Source organism: Pseudopodoces humilis, chromosome 13 (genome assembly GCF_049639895.1).
Source record: "Pseudopodoces humilis isolate 2021_Gansu_Grassland_sample_001 chromosome 13, ASM4963989v1, whole genome shotgun sequence".
Lineage (NCBI taxonomy): Eukaryota > Metazoa > Chordata > Aves > Passeriformes > Paridae > Pseudopodoces > Pseudopodoces humilis.
Window position 1 is genome coordinate 4,376,839 of NC_142212.1, and position 14,235 is coordinate 4,391,073.

The 14,235-nt window shown below is 44.5% G+C and overlaps 1 protein-coding gene across 3 annotated transcripts in view; it reads left to right on the top strand.

The window, feature by feature from the left end:
* RBM6 (RNA binding motif protein 6) overlaps positions 1-14,235 on the top strand; it is a 57,668-nt gene that overhangs the window by 1,800 nt on the left and 41,633 nt on the right. For all 3 annotated transcript variants that reach the window (XM_088061916.1, XM_088061918.1, XM_088061917.1), the window contains exons 2-5: positions 2,580-2,689; positions 4,865-6,203; positions 6,952-7,041; positions 8,025-8,094. In XM_088061916.1, coding sequence (XP_087918042.1) covers positions 2,646-2,689; positions 4,865-6,203; positions 6,952-7,041; positions 8,025-8,094 — 1,543 coding nt within the window. In that variant the 5' untranslated portion in view covers positions 2,580-2,645. The remainder of the gene's footprint in view (positions 1-2,579; positions 2,690-4,864; positions 6,204-6,951; positions 7,042-8,024; positions 8,095-14,235) is intronic.

A 14,235-nucleotide genomic window follows, 5' to 3' on the forward strand; every position in this document is an offset into this window, starting at 1 on the left:
GAGGAAGCACTGGGGAGGACAGGGGCAAGGTCCTGAGGAAGTCATTGGGTGTAATTGCCAGGGAGCATCCGGAGCTCCACCAGTCTCTCATGGGAGGGCTGTGTGGCCACCAGTCGTTGGAGGAACTCAAACCACAAAAGAGCTTCTCCTTGTTTAGTTGTGCCTTCTGTATTTTCGGTGGAGCTGAGGCTTTGCCACCAGGAAGTAGAGCCAGCTGGGATAGGATTAGGGAAAGATGATGCATGTCTGCCTCCCAAATGTTTAGGGTAATTGTAACAGCTCATTATTGTCCTAGAGAGCTGTTGGTCTGGGCTCTGTGAGTGACTGGACTGTTTCCATCTCCTCAAACACTTGGTTGTGACCAGAGTATGACGAAACTAATGGATGCACAGTTCCAAGCGCGCAGGTGGCTTTTTGCCATGATTTGCTGTTGGCCTGGGGTGTCTTTGGCAAACAGCCTCATTCACACTGACCTGTCTCCCAGCATTTACCTGTGAGCTGGGAGGTGGGAGCTGAGCTGGCAGATATCTGCCCGTGGCAGAAGGGTGAATCCTCACGATGTCTCATCACGGCGTGCTTTTTTTGGAGCAGTTGTAGCAGAGTGTACCTTCAGGAGATCTTGGCGTCACTGGAAGCTAGGCTAAGACCCTTCTGTCCCTGTCCTGCAGTTTGCTGTCACCCTGCTTTGTGGGATTGTGTGGTAAAGCGTATCCCTGAAGTGACCTGGGTTAAATATAACTCTCTTCTGAGGGTCATCTGTGGTGCAGACCCAGAAAAGCACAAGCTGGCACAACTTACACCCGTCGCTTTGCCAAAGGCGGAGGCGGGGAGCAGATCAGGCTGAGTGGGGGCTGTCAGAGCCAATGTTGCTCCATGTGTTATTGAACCATGACCTCGCACTCCTGGAGGTTGCTGCATGGCTCAGCAGGTCTGTTCCAGGTCTGATAGCTGTCCAGTGGTATTTTTTAACTTGTCTGATAATTTGAATATTATGTCTAAACAGTTCCCAGCTGGCAAAGAATTTTATTTTCATTTTTTTTAAGTGTCAGTAAGGTTGTTGACTTAACTTAACTGGTGTGGGGGAGGGAAATCCAGAAGGGAAGAGCAGGAAATGTGAGGTCTATAGGCTGCAAAAGATCTCAGAGGAAAGGATTGGCTGACAACAGGAACCATCTCCCTTTGCCTGCCCTTGCCATGAAGGGGGTGTGGTGTTGGTTCTCTTAGAGAACTTTTCCTCCTAGAAAGATGGAGGAAATCCTTGAGACCAGGGTGGTTATTTATCAAGAGCCATGTAAAATGTGAGCAAACTGGTACTCCTGGGCTTGAGTGGCCAATGGAATGGATCTGTTTCTTTGGAAGGGACATTGAAGTGGATGGATTGGCAGTGGTTGCACAGGTTGCCTTCCTCCACCTCTGCATGCTTTGTTTCTGCCAGAACCTGCTGTCCCTGGCTCCCACCTGAGCCTTCCCTGGCGGGTAATGGACCCTGGGAAGAGCATGGACTCTCTCTTGGCACCTCAGCTCCTTGGCACAGACAGCTGCCAGCAGCAGCAGCATCCAGAATCGCTCCCTGGTGGAAGGTCTGTCATAACCTGCTCTGCTGACCTGCCTCCACTATGGCAGCGCTGACCTTTGGAAGGGAGAACAAACAGGACTTTGTGTGCCTTTCTTTGACAAGAGCTGCTCCAGCCAGGCCTGGCAGTGACTGTCTGTACTGTCCTCTGTCCCCTCAACCACTGGAGTTAAATAATCCCGCTTTGGAACATTGTGTAAGCACCAGGTCTCCCAGCTGTGGTCTGGTGACATGGCACCCCCTGTACCACTGCAGCTGGATTGGCCAGGGCAGGTTTGAGGCCATCAGGGTGCCATCTCCCTTAGTTTTCTCCATGATCTGCTGAAGCTTTTTTATTTTTTTTTTTTTCTTTTGGAAAGACGGAAGTACTTCCTTTTTCAAGTTCTGGCTTTGGTTATCGCCAGGAAATCCTCACCTTCTCTGCTGGTGGGAGGAAGTGGATGAAATTTTAGATTTCTGTTGAGGCAAGTGTTACTTGCGTCACTCCGCTTGATGAGGGCAGCGTTGGAGAACAGTGCCTGTCATGATTTATTGGCAAAACCTCCTCCGTTATCTACATACTTCTGAGGGCAGAGTATCTGTGGTAGACCAAGAGTGGTGATCACTTCCTTGAGCAGCCAAGAGCTTTTGGCAAAAGTAGTTTGGATTAAACATTAATTGCAAACTGTTGTTCGTCAGCGGTCCTTGTTGTTTATAGATGGCGGCGTTCTCACATTTCTAGCTGAAATGGTGTCAGACAGCACAGTATGTTGGAAAGCTCTATGTTAATCAAAGCAGATATCAAATTGTTTGCCCACCATATTGACAGTTTGATTTCAGGAGTCATTTGACGCTTACAAATTTGAACGTGGAGAAATGCAACACTTGAATTCATTCATGCCTGAGTGTGGTCTTGTGTATCTGTGGCTCCTGATCACATGTTACACATACCCCTTCTTACCAGCAGTGTTTTTCTTATGTCATGTTCTTTGCCTTGTGGCTTATCATCATGTTGTTTATTCAACAGGTAGTGATATCTGGGTGTTGTTAGAGTGAATTAACCATTTCTGGAGGCCTACCAGACAAGACCAAAATGTGGGGAGACCATCGACAAGGCAACAGAATGGGGTCTTTTCGGTAAGCACTTGAATGTATAGTTTATTTCAGGAACATTCTTAAATACAGTAAGCCTTGGGAACTCTGTTTACTGTTTTGGTAGAAGTTGTGAGGTGTCTATGGAGCTAGTTGTGATTGCCAAACAACAGACAAGTTAATTGATGGTTTTTGCATTTCTGTGAAGTTTTTAATTTAGTTTTTAAGCAACAGCTGCTTTTAACATTTCTAGTCCTTCTCCACACCACTTTTTTCAGTGATACTTAGTTTAGCTGTTGTGAGCTAAGGTGGTGTGCTATATGGCTATTGGTATTATGTGCTGTTAACACCTGTAAGAGAAGAAAATGAATTCAGAAGTACTGGCACATTCCTTGCACACAAGATTTTATGAAAACTTTGAAAGTTCAATTCTTTCCATTGAGTTAATAAGTCCATACATCATAGAATCACAGAATGGTTTGATTGGAAGGTACTATCTTGTTCCACACCCCTACAATGAGCAGGGACACTTTCCACTATCCGTCTGCTCCAAGCCCCATCTAGCCAGGCCTTGAACCCTTCCAGAGATGGGGCATCCACAACTTCTCTGGGCAACCTGTGCCAGGGCCTCACCATCCTGACAGGGAAGAATTTACTCCTGGTATTTAATCTAAACCCACTCTCTTTCAGTTTAAGCCAATTCCCCGTTGTCCTACCACTTCATGCACTTGCAAAAAGTCTGTATGCCCATCTACTCTTTCCTAAGACATTTTTGAATATCACTGCAACTGTTCTAAAGATTCATGTGCAGCTGACCTGCCTGCACATCACAATGTTTTGATTAGTTTGTGTTCCTCTGGTTGTTACTGAGACCTGTGTTTGCAGGAGAGCGCTGGGTATAAAAATGAAGCCACCAAAATCTAGAATTTTCCTTTGTTGTGCATAATTCTTTCATCCTTTGCTCATGTGTGCACCTCAGTACCTTTAAAATATGATAAAGGTAATGCTCATGGCATGCCTTAGGTTTCTGCCATAAGAATACTTCAAATAATTGTCTACTGTAATGTGTTGAGAAGGCTGATGAAAATCAGTATCCTCCAGAACATGTAGTAACAGTGTTGATGAGGGAGTGATTGTCTTGTGATGACATCAATAGTGCTGCTCTGATGATTTTAAGTGGATTTTATTGGCATCATTCTTTAATGTATTGAGTGGGGACTGCTGATCTTGATCCAAGTTTTAATTGCTATTCTGCATGGTAGTGAAATGGACCGTGTACCTTAGGAAATCTGTGTATGCTTTGATTAATCTTGGTGAGTGATTCTGTAGTGAAACTCAGAGTATAACAGGGCTTGCTGTAGTTGCTAAGGAAATGTCCATTGATTTGGCTAGCATTTGGTGTTATTTTAAAAAGTGCTGATACTGTATTATTCTGTTTTTTAAAAAATGTATTGGAGTCATGCTTAGATGAAAAATCAGATAGTCCCATCTCAAAAAAACCCCCCCCCCAAAAAAAATCCAGCCCCATTGGATTTTGAAAAGCTGCCTTAAGAGGAAACTTGTTCCCAAGTGTTTTTATGGGGATATTGGGAGAGCTCATAGCCATAGTCTTGTGAACTCGGTGTAAGACAGTCTGGAGGCACGAGCACTTGGATGTTGATTGTTGGCATAGTCCTGTGAGGCACCCACAGTGTCTGAACTGATGGCTTTCAGAATTTGCCAGTTTGGACTCCAGCACAAGGAAACATAAACGAGTCTTGTAGCATGTCAGTAAAGCCTGTTTGGTAACCTCTGCTTTCACGTGCCTCAGGATGATGTGTTAAGTTGCTGTTTCCAGCTAACCCGGAGAGCTTAAACTCCTGGGTTCCTCACAGGTGTGTGCTGGTGATGCTAGTGAACCAACACACCAGCTGCTGGCACCTCAGACGGCTGCAGAGCTGTGTGCAGTGCAGGACTATGTGGATTGCTGCCATCATTAACCCATTAATATTGCAGGTATTCCCTGTTGAGTGCTTCTGGAAATTGTGCTGAAATGGGAGCACCCAAGTTTACTTTCTCACATCTGTCGTATGCTGCCTCATCTTAAACTGCCAAACATCAATATCTTCTGCGGATCTTAGACTGTTACACAGCTCTATAAAAGTTTAGAGAAGAATGTGCTGCTGTGTAGATTTCAGACTCTTAAGCACGTTATGAATAATACTGTCTTTATTTCTACAGTGGGAGCCAAGAAGAAAGGTTTGCTCCCGGGTGGAACAGGGAATATCCTCCTTCCCTTGATAGTCTTGGTCAAGAAAGACACTCTGGCAACTTCTCTGGCAGAAAATCACTTCCTTTTGATATCCAGGCACTCTCAGGCCTCCTCAATCCTCAGTTTGCCAACAGAGAGGAACCTTCTTTCAGCTATGGAGCTAGAGATGGACCACGTAGTGACTTCAGAGGTGGGGACGGGCACCATGATTTCAGGGGCAGGGATTTCCCACCATCTGACTTCCAGGGCAGAGATGAATCTCAGATGGATTTCAGAGGCAGGGAGCCACCCCCTTCTGAGTACAGGGGCAGGGATATGTACTCTGGAGACTTCCGGGAGAGAGAAGGACCCCCTATGGACTTCAGGGGTGGGGATGTTCCTTCAGGGGACTACAGGAACAGGGACACGTTCCGTATGAACTACAGGGATAGGGAAGCACATAATATGGATTACAGGGGCAGGGAGGAACCTCCGTCAGACTTCAGGGGAAGGGGGTCTTACGATTTCGACTTCAGAGGTCGAGACGGGCCTCATTCAGACTTTAGGGCAAGAGACATGTCTGAGTTAGACTACAGGGGCAGAGAACATTCCTATTCAGACTTCAGAAATAGGGATGTACCTGATGTGGACTTCAGGGGTGTGGGCACTTCTGATCTGGACTTCAGAAACAGGAACGCACCATCTTCAGACTTCAGAAATAGGCACAGATCCCGATCTGATCAGGATTTTAGGAGCAGAGATGTGGCTCCTCCCATGGACTTTTCAGATAGGGAAATGCCTCCCGTGGATCAAAGCCTTGTAGATTTTAGGCACAACCAATCTACTGTAACTTTAGCAGAAAGAGAGGGCTCTGGTTTAAGCACCAGCAAAAGAGATGAGTCTGCACTTAGTCTAGATAGAAGTCCCTTTGGTAGCCAAAAAGGAGAATTTCAACACTCAGAAGCACCAGCCAGAGAAGAGGAGTCCCTGGGACTGGGTCTTGAAGATGACACTTCGCACAATTTCCAGAATAGCCGTGGACCTCTTCCTACTCTTCAGGACCAAGAGGAGCAACCTCAGACCTTTGCTAACAAGCAGCAACAGCAGCAGCTTTCTGGGGGGGAGCAGCAAAGATCCGATTCTGATCTTGGGTTAAAGGGTGAAGGTGACCTGGATTTCCTTGGGAGGCAAGATACAGACTACCGGAACATGGAATATCGTGATGTGGATCACCGGCTGCCAGGGCATCAGATGTTTGATTATGAACATGGAAAGTCCTTTGCAGAAGGAAAACCCAGCAAAGATTCTAGGCCCTATAAGAACCTTCAGGTAGGTGTCTTTGTCAATTGATGTCTCTGTTAAATGTGTGTTGGCCAAAGAATGGAGGGAGTTGAGAAGGAGTCTTCATCCATATCCCATCACTTCAGTTCTGTTCAGTTCATCATCCTTCTCTGAGATCCTTCTCTGCTCTGGGTTGTTTAATGGGCACCCTTTCTATATCAAAAGCACTTCCCAAGAGAAGTGAAGTTTAGCAAGTGAGAGCTGCTAAATATGTAGAACCAGAAAAGGTTCTACACAGGACTTCAGAAAGTCCTTGAGTTGAAAATGGCCGGACAGAAGGTGTTGGGGGAAGTGGTTACAGATAAACTTCCTTTGTTATTTTCCCCTGGATGTTGTTTATGAGCAGTATCAGAGAGAAGCTACTGGCTTGTGTGGGCCTCTGTACAACTGTTTTGTTTTCCTTCAGAGTTATCTTGGAAACCTGGAGGTTTCCACTACTAAGTGCTATTGAATTTGAATAACTACTGTTGAGTTTGAATCTCCCATTGCTGGAAAACAGAGAGATATGATCTGCCCATTTTATTTTCCTGGAGCTAGATCTTACTATACAGCTAGTGAGCTCAGTGAGCATGAGCTCCAGAGCTCCCTGAATCTCCAACAGGGGTTAAAGCTTTGAGTCAGGCTGCTTATGGGCCTTTGCCTTTGAATTTTCCCCTGCTTTATTTTGCTGCTGCTTGTGTATGTTGTGAGCCAGCATCTCTCATTTGTAAAACCATCTTGATTGTATGAACTCAAGGACCAAGACTACCGGACCTGCCCCAAATATGTGAAACCAAGCAAGCTCATTCGACTAGGAGGAGTGCCTGAAACTGCCACAAAGGATGATGTAAGTGGGATGTTTCTCATCCAGAAACTTCTATTGAGGGTTTCTAAAGTACCACTTTGAAGTCTGGTTAATGCATATCAGATGGTCTGTCATTTCCCCAGGGGAAAAATCCAGATTTAGAAGTCGCTGCAATGTTACCTGTTATCTGATTATTTTGGGTTTTTGGGGGTTCTAGAAGTGATGAGTTTTCCTGTGGTTGCATGTGGGGTGTTGATAGCTAGAAGCCTTGACTCCAGACTCTGCAACATGCCTTACTTCATCACTGCTTTATATATACCAAATATTGTTACTACTATTTTGGGCTCAGAAGACATGTAGTGTCTAAGTGAACTTGTTTGTTCTTAGTTACTTGAAATTGCTTAAATGAGATCTTACAAAGATGGAAAAGATGTCTGCTGTTCCTGCTGCTTTTAGTGAAAAAAAATAAAATGATCTTGGCCACAAGGTGAAAGTAGCTCCATTTCCTAAATTCATTCTACTATGAATTAGCAGTTTTGGGGTTTTTTGTCTATTTGGTGAAAGTTCCAGGTATGAGAACCCCTATATGGAGCAGTTTTTGCTAGGGTTAGCTGTAGTGATCATCTTCTGAGGCTTGATAAAGGAGAGGTCACAGCAGGAACTTTGTCCTTCAGAGGGTGATAAGACTCAGAGCAGTTGCCCTTGTACTTTGATTTTCTTAAAGGCAGTGGGACATCTTTGACCTTAAGTAAGGATTGGAATTGAACCATCTGGCTGGAACCAGTGTAGTAAACCTTTGAACAGTTGAATTGTGGTGTAAATGGTGCTCACTTCTTCAAACAAAGCCCAAAAATACTTTGAAAACTCGGTAACATTTCTCAGGTACTGCTGAAAAGTGTGTCAGTTTGTAATGGACTTAACCTAGAAAGAATAGAACTCTTGGAGAGACAGAAATGTGCACTGACAAGTACCTTGGGTTTGGAGGTTTGATTTTGGAGATGAAGTAGATCTCATTTTTCCTGTAGATCCTCAATGCTTTCCGAGGGCCTGATGGGACACCTGTGAAGGACCTGCGACTGAAAGATTACAGCTCAGGTGAGAATGCTTTTCCAGTGCTTCTAGTTTCAAGGTGACCACAGGGTATTTTTTACACCAATATCCTCTTAGGAAATATGGTTAAAGTCTTACGTGCCCTAATTGCAAGTATTTTTTAACGAAAATGCCCTGAGTTTTGTAGTTTGTCCTCTTGTCCTCAAAATTGATGGCTATACTCACTACTGCCTCAGAGGTAGAGCATGTGTCCAGCTGCCTCTGGAGAGGTGCAGGAGCAGCAGGAAGAGCACTAAGGCTGTTCTAATTGCTGTCAAGAGTAAAGCCATGGGACAGCAGGTTAACTCCTCCATAGTTTGTTTTGGTTTTTTTTTAAACTAGTACTAAATCCTTTTGGATTGTTCTAAATCTTGTTTCTGAGGTAGTCTTACTGTTGAACAAATGCTGCACAAATAGCGTCCTCAGGAAACCTGTTCCATCCTAACATTTCTCCTTCAGTATCCTGAAACTGGTGCTCTGCTTAGGTACGACGACAGGTTAAAAAAAAAGACAAAGTAAGTTTTATAAGCAGATACCCAAATATTGGGTCTGGATGTTCTTCCTCATTCAAAGAATAAAGTTCTGCTGTACTTCTGATCAGTGTGTATAGGATTCTGAAGAAAGAAATATTTTACAAGGCTGCTTTGTGAAAAAGTTGTACTGGAACAAAGATGTGCGATGATAGGAAGGGTGAGTCCTGGGGATTGGTGTGGATAATACTAGTAGGGAATACCTGGAAACTGGTATTTTATTTTAATTTGTTTTTTTTAAACCTAGGAGAGCAGAGGCTTCTACATTCATTAGTGCTTTTTCTTATTTTCAGTATGGGTTGTATGTGGAGCAGCTGGAATTCTTGGTGTTAATACATTATATAAAAGCTTCCAATGCGTTTAGTAACTGGGGAGAGAAACTGGGGCAGTGGGGTATTTCTCAAGTGTATTTTAGTTTCTGGAAGCTGTCAAAGGAGATTTCACAACCTTCTCAGGAACCTTTGAACTAAAGAACATCCCTGTGTCACGTAATCTGGCCCAACAAGCAGGGCTTAAGGGGCACAGTTAGTCTTTCTTGCTTCCTTTCCTCTTTTCTAAGCGTAGTTCAGCATGGCTGTCGTCACCCACACAGCACTGACTGCAACACAATAGTTGCAACACGCTCCTTTTTGGCCTTTGCTGATGAGATTTGTCAGTTGTGCGGTTTTTTTTCCTTCTGAAACATGTCACTTCAGTAATAAATCAACTTGAACTGGAAATTTCTTCGCAAGTCTCTTCCCATATACGTTATTAGGACTTACTGCCCTCATTAGAGAACTGCTGTTTCTTCCTTCTCCTTCCCTGTTTCAAAGGCTGCTCAGGATGAGACACAGCGTCTGAAGTTTTGTGTAGAAGCTCCGGTATCTGCGGGTGGTCACATGTGATGCGAGGGTTGCACTTTTCTGCTGTCTTTCCAAGAGCTGCATTCTGTTTCAGGCTGTCTCTTCAGCTGCAAAGTTGGCTTTTTAAAAAGTTTTTCTGGCAATTGTGGGGAGGCAAAGAATGAAGTTAAAATTAGCTCATGTTTTATGAGCTGTGTAAAGCTGTTGTTTAACCCTGTCCAGTCAACATCAGTCATTTAAGCGGTGTAGCTTTTGTTCAAGGTTACATGGAGGCTCCAGTGTCTTTGTTTTGCATTGTGTCCTGAGGCTGCATTTAAACAGCTCTCTGATCCTACTTGCACAAGATGGATATGTCTAGGGCAATAAAAGCTTCCTGCATAGTGAATACTTCTTTTAGAAATTGGGTAACTAGAAGCTGTAGTAAAATTAATCCTTTTAAAATTAAGCTTTTCACATTTGCTCTTCCTTGAGAAATGTATAGAATTGAATTAATATTAACTTCTGAAAAGCTAAACCTCTCTGAAACTAGAGGCCAGTCACAGGCTAAGCAGAGCTTTTGTGATGGGGTGTGTATGTAAATATCCATAAGAATTAAAACCAAACCTTTTGGATTACTGATGTCTCTGGGATACACCTGCGCTGCTGTATTGGCGCAGTGGGACAATGGCAGCCTGGCTCAGAGGAGCACGTGCTAAGACAGTCTGAGTGGGTTGTATATTTTTGAGTGCTGTCCAGAAATGTTAAAAATAACATTAATCATGAGTATGCATGTTGAGTGTGTTTGAGAAAAGAATGCCTGCAGCTGTGGGGGGAACAATAACAGCCGTAACAAATAACACGCAATTAACTCGAAATAAGTGAGGTTTGGATCAGTTTCTCAAAAAGATAACGCTTATCATAAAGCTTATCTCAGCAGCTTCAGTGTAATGATTCCACTGTATGATCTTCTACAAGACTCTTTCTGGTTTGGGGAAAAATATATGGTTGATTTTTCTTGGAAAAAGCAGCTCAATTTCTTTATAAAAAGCCCCTTGTTTTTTTTACATACTCAGTATGTGCGAAGGAAAGTCTATTTTCACTGAAGGCTGTGCTGAGAATGGAACTCTGTTCTTAATATACCTGGTGTGATTTTTGTATGCATTCAAGCTGTTGATTCTTTAGATTATTTTGTCTCTGAAGCCCACAAACTGAAATGATGGCTAGATTTTAAACAAGGCAGTGGAAGGAGAGACCTTAAGAAGTGGCATAGTAATTCTATTTAAATCAAAGAGGCAGATATTTACAATGATAAAATGTCAAAGTCAGACGTTATAGTATTACCCTAAAAGACATTAATGTGCAATTTCCATCAGTTAGATTTTTGAGTTGGTGCCTGTACATTCAAACTGCAAGTGCCAAATCCTTTTTTTGGGGGAAGAGGGCTTCTTCCAGTGTGATGTGTAAGCCTTGGCAGAAATAACTGTATTAAATCTTTCAGCTTGCGTTCTCAAGTGTGTTTGGTCATGTCTGTCCAGTTAATCTTTGCAAAGAGCAAACCTTGAGGTGACCGTGGAGCCTTCTCAAGGACTATCAGCTGCTTTGGTGTGCAGTATGTCCTGGAGCCTTGTGTGGAGGCAGAGCGTGGATGTCCCATTGTTCCTGTAGGTGCTTGTGGTGATGACTTGTCAGCAGCTCTCTGTGAAGGGGTTGTGAGCTCCCCTATCCCATCTGAAGGTGTTTGTCTCTGCTTGCTGGGCTCAGGGATTTCATGTGGCTTTACACCATGGTGTCCCCTCTGTGGAGGTGTTAGTGCAGTGTGTGACAGCACTGGCTGCTCATGGTGTGGGGTCTCTACTCCTCCTGTTACTGTCCATGCTCCTGCCTCCGTGCTGACTGCCAGGAACTTGAAGCTGATACCTTTTGACCTTTGAGGAGTCTAACATGAACACACCTTGCCCTGGTTTTGATTTTGATCATATTTTAAGCTTACCTCCTGCCTGATTTTCATCAGGCTTTATTTCTGCTTCCCTGGCTAATGTCAGACATAAGCCTGAAATCCCATCTTGAGGTTGTGATATGCACAGAGCTCTGGCTGAGTCACACACTTGTGCCCTGGAGTAGGAAGCACATGAAGCCAGCCTTATCTTAAAGGACTGCTTATCTTAAAAGACACTGCAGTGGTGTCCAAAGTAATAAGTGAAAGCACAAGGCACACTCTGAGCCTTCTGTTCACATTGTTCTCCTGGATGCAGCATGCAGTAGGACAAGCTTGGAACATGTGTTTTCCAACCAGGATTCGTGTTAGTGTTGGTACCAGCAGCTGGGAAAGCTGTTCAGGGAAATAAGCCTGAGAAATGGCTGGCAGCCCATGAGACTTTTCTAGTTCACTCCACAAGCCCATCTGGAGAACTGAGAAGAATTTTTGCTGGGCTGGGAGAGCCTGGTGGAGAATGGACTCTCTCACTAGGGTGGAGAGCAGCATGACAGAGAGGAGTTCTCAAGTGTGGACCTGGAGGGACCAGGTGACTGGATTCTAGTCAGCAGGAGCACTGAGATCTGCCCCACCCCTTTACTCTCTAAATTAGTGCAGCACTTCAGAAATTGGGAAGTTTGGGTTTTTAAGCCCTATTCTGACCCTTGCAAATACTCACTTTTGAACCCTGGGTGGGTATGTGGGAACACAATACAGCACCCCTGAGGAGCAAAGCAGCCATGGAACAGGAATGCCTGGAGCAGGTAAAAGCTCCCTGAGCAGCAGTAATGCTTGGGGCCAGAGCAATGTCTGCACAGATACAGGTGACTGATGCTAAAGGACAGGCTTCTTCCTGTGATGGAGGAACACCCAAGAAATGTAGTGTCACCTGAAAACATGAGCTGCTTTATGGCAGCTGCCTGCTCCATTTTGAAAAGCTTTTTTCTTTTTTTTTAGCAAGTATTATTGCCACTAAAAGTACTGCTTGCTCAGCCACCTTCTTGCCCTGGCATTCATGTTCTGTTTCATTTCTCCAGATTAGCCCCTTATGTGGTGCTTGGAACTGCTTCCCTTATCCTTCCCTGTGTTAAACTTAAAATTGCCTCGGCCAAGTCCTACAAGAAACTAGATTATCTTGCTTGTTCTCTCTAAGCTCTGCCGCATTGGTGCCCTGTTAAATATTAATAAGCCCCTTAGATAAATCTTTAAAAGGTGCTGCTTTTTTTTTCCCCTCCAAGTGCAGTCTATCTTGTATATCACAACAGTGAATCATTGGTTTCAAGAATATATCAGGAAGCCTCTGGAATTCAGAATTGTATTTTTCAGTGTTGTATTTTGCTAAAGCTCATAATCTAAGGGTCCAGAAGTTTCCAGCTCACAATGAAAAAATTGGTGCAGACTTTTTTTTTGTTTTTTTTTAAATTGGTGCACCTCTTCTCAGTAGGGATAAGTTCTCCATTTTCAATGGCTGGAGTGCATTCCAAGGCAGTGAGATTGCTTTTCCCTTGAGGCAGACATGGCTGTGCATTTGTCAGGTCCACATATAACAGGATTTTAGCTTCCTTTCTGTGGGTGGTGTTTGGGAAGGGCTGCTCTTGGAGGCCAGGAGTGCTGGCAAGATGCTGCTCCTGCCACAGGTGCCATCGTGCTGCAGCTCCCAGCTTTAGGTAGGACTGGAGAGGTGAGCTGCTCCTCCAGGCAGAGGGAGTGTTTCTGGAACTGTGCCAAATGGAAGCCTTTTTGTTTCCTTTCTGGAATGATTCCTTTCTTTTTGTTTCCTTTCTGGAGTGACCCTTGGGGAAACCTCTCTGAAGGGTGGACTTGTGGTGAGCTGGTGGCTTCCCTGGAGGACTAGGTCTCCCAAGGACTTAGATTCTCTGGTTTGGTACAAAGCACACGCTGCGGGTTGCTGTGGGATGTCTCTAGCACATGCTGTGGTGCAGAGGGGCATCTGGCCTGTTGTGCAAATTATACAGAGGACAGCTTGGCTCACCACCAAGGCTGGTGCTGATGCACGATAGGACAAATAATCTCCTGTTGCTGTGCTTAGTGCTTTGCACAGTAAAGGTTGTGTGGCTCACTTGGCTGCATCAGCCATGACTCAGGCATGCAGACCTCAGGCACTTGCTGGGAGCTGAGGTGACCATCCCTGGGCCCACCAGGTGCTGTAGCACAGGAGGACTTTCCCCTTGGGACATGGTCAGATCCCCCAATCATCAGCAGAGGACTGCAGGGCTCACCTGCCAGGACTTGTGGAAATATCTTCAGCACTGATCTGCCTGAACCAATTGATTCTAGCTTATAGCCAGAATAGCCTGCCAAGAGCCAAAAAATACACTTAGCTGGAAGTAGTCCATGGTCATCAGTAGCAGTCCTTGCCAGTTTTCCCAGCTGTGTGGGCAGTAGGCTTTTGGCTTGCCTTGCTTGGTTTCAGGGCACTAGTGCATTGTCTCTTGAAGCAAAAGGTGTTCTTGCTCTGTCCTCATCTGTGATGTGGTACCTTAGGAAATAGGAAGTACAAATCTGATCTCTGTCAGTGTTTGTGATAATGATCAACCTTGGTTGAGGGTTATAAGGCCTATTCTGAAAAGGCAACAAACACATCCATCTGTAAAACATGCTTACAGCCTTTTTGACATGCAGAATCCATTTTTACAAAGGTGCTCATTCCTTTTGCATCTCTGGAGCAAAACTTTAAGGCTTTGCACAGTGTACTGACATTACCTTGATTACCTTGTGCTAAGATGACAAGTCATATATCCTGGAGGACCAGGTTCACATTAGCAGCACTTTAAAACCAAGTTCCTGGATGCAACACCTTCCC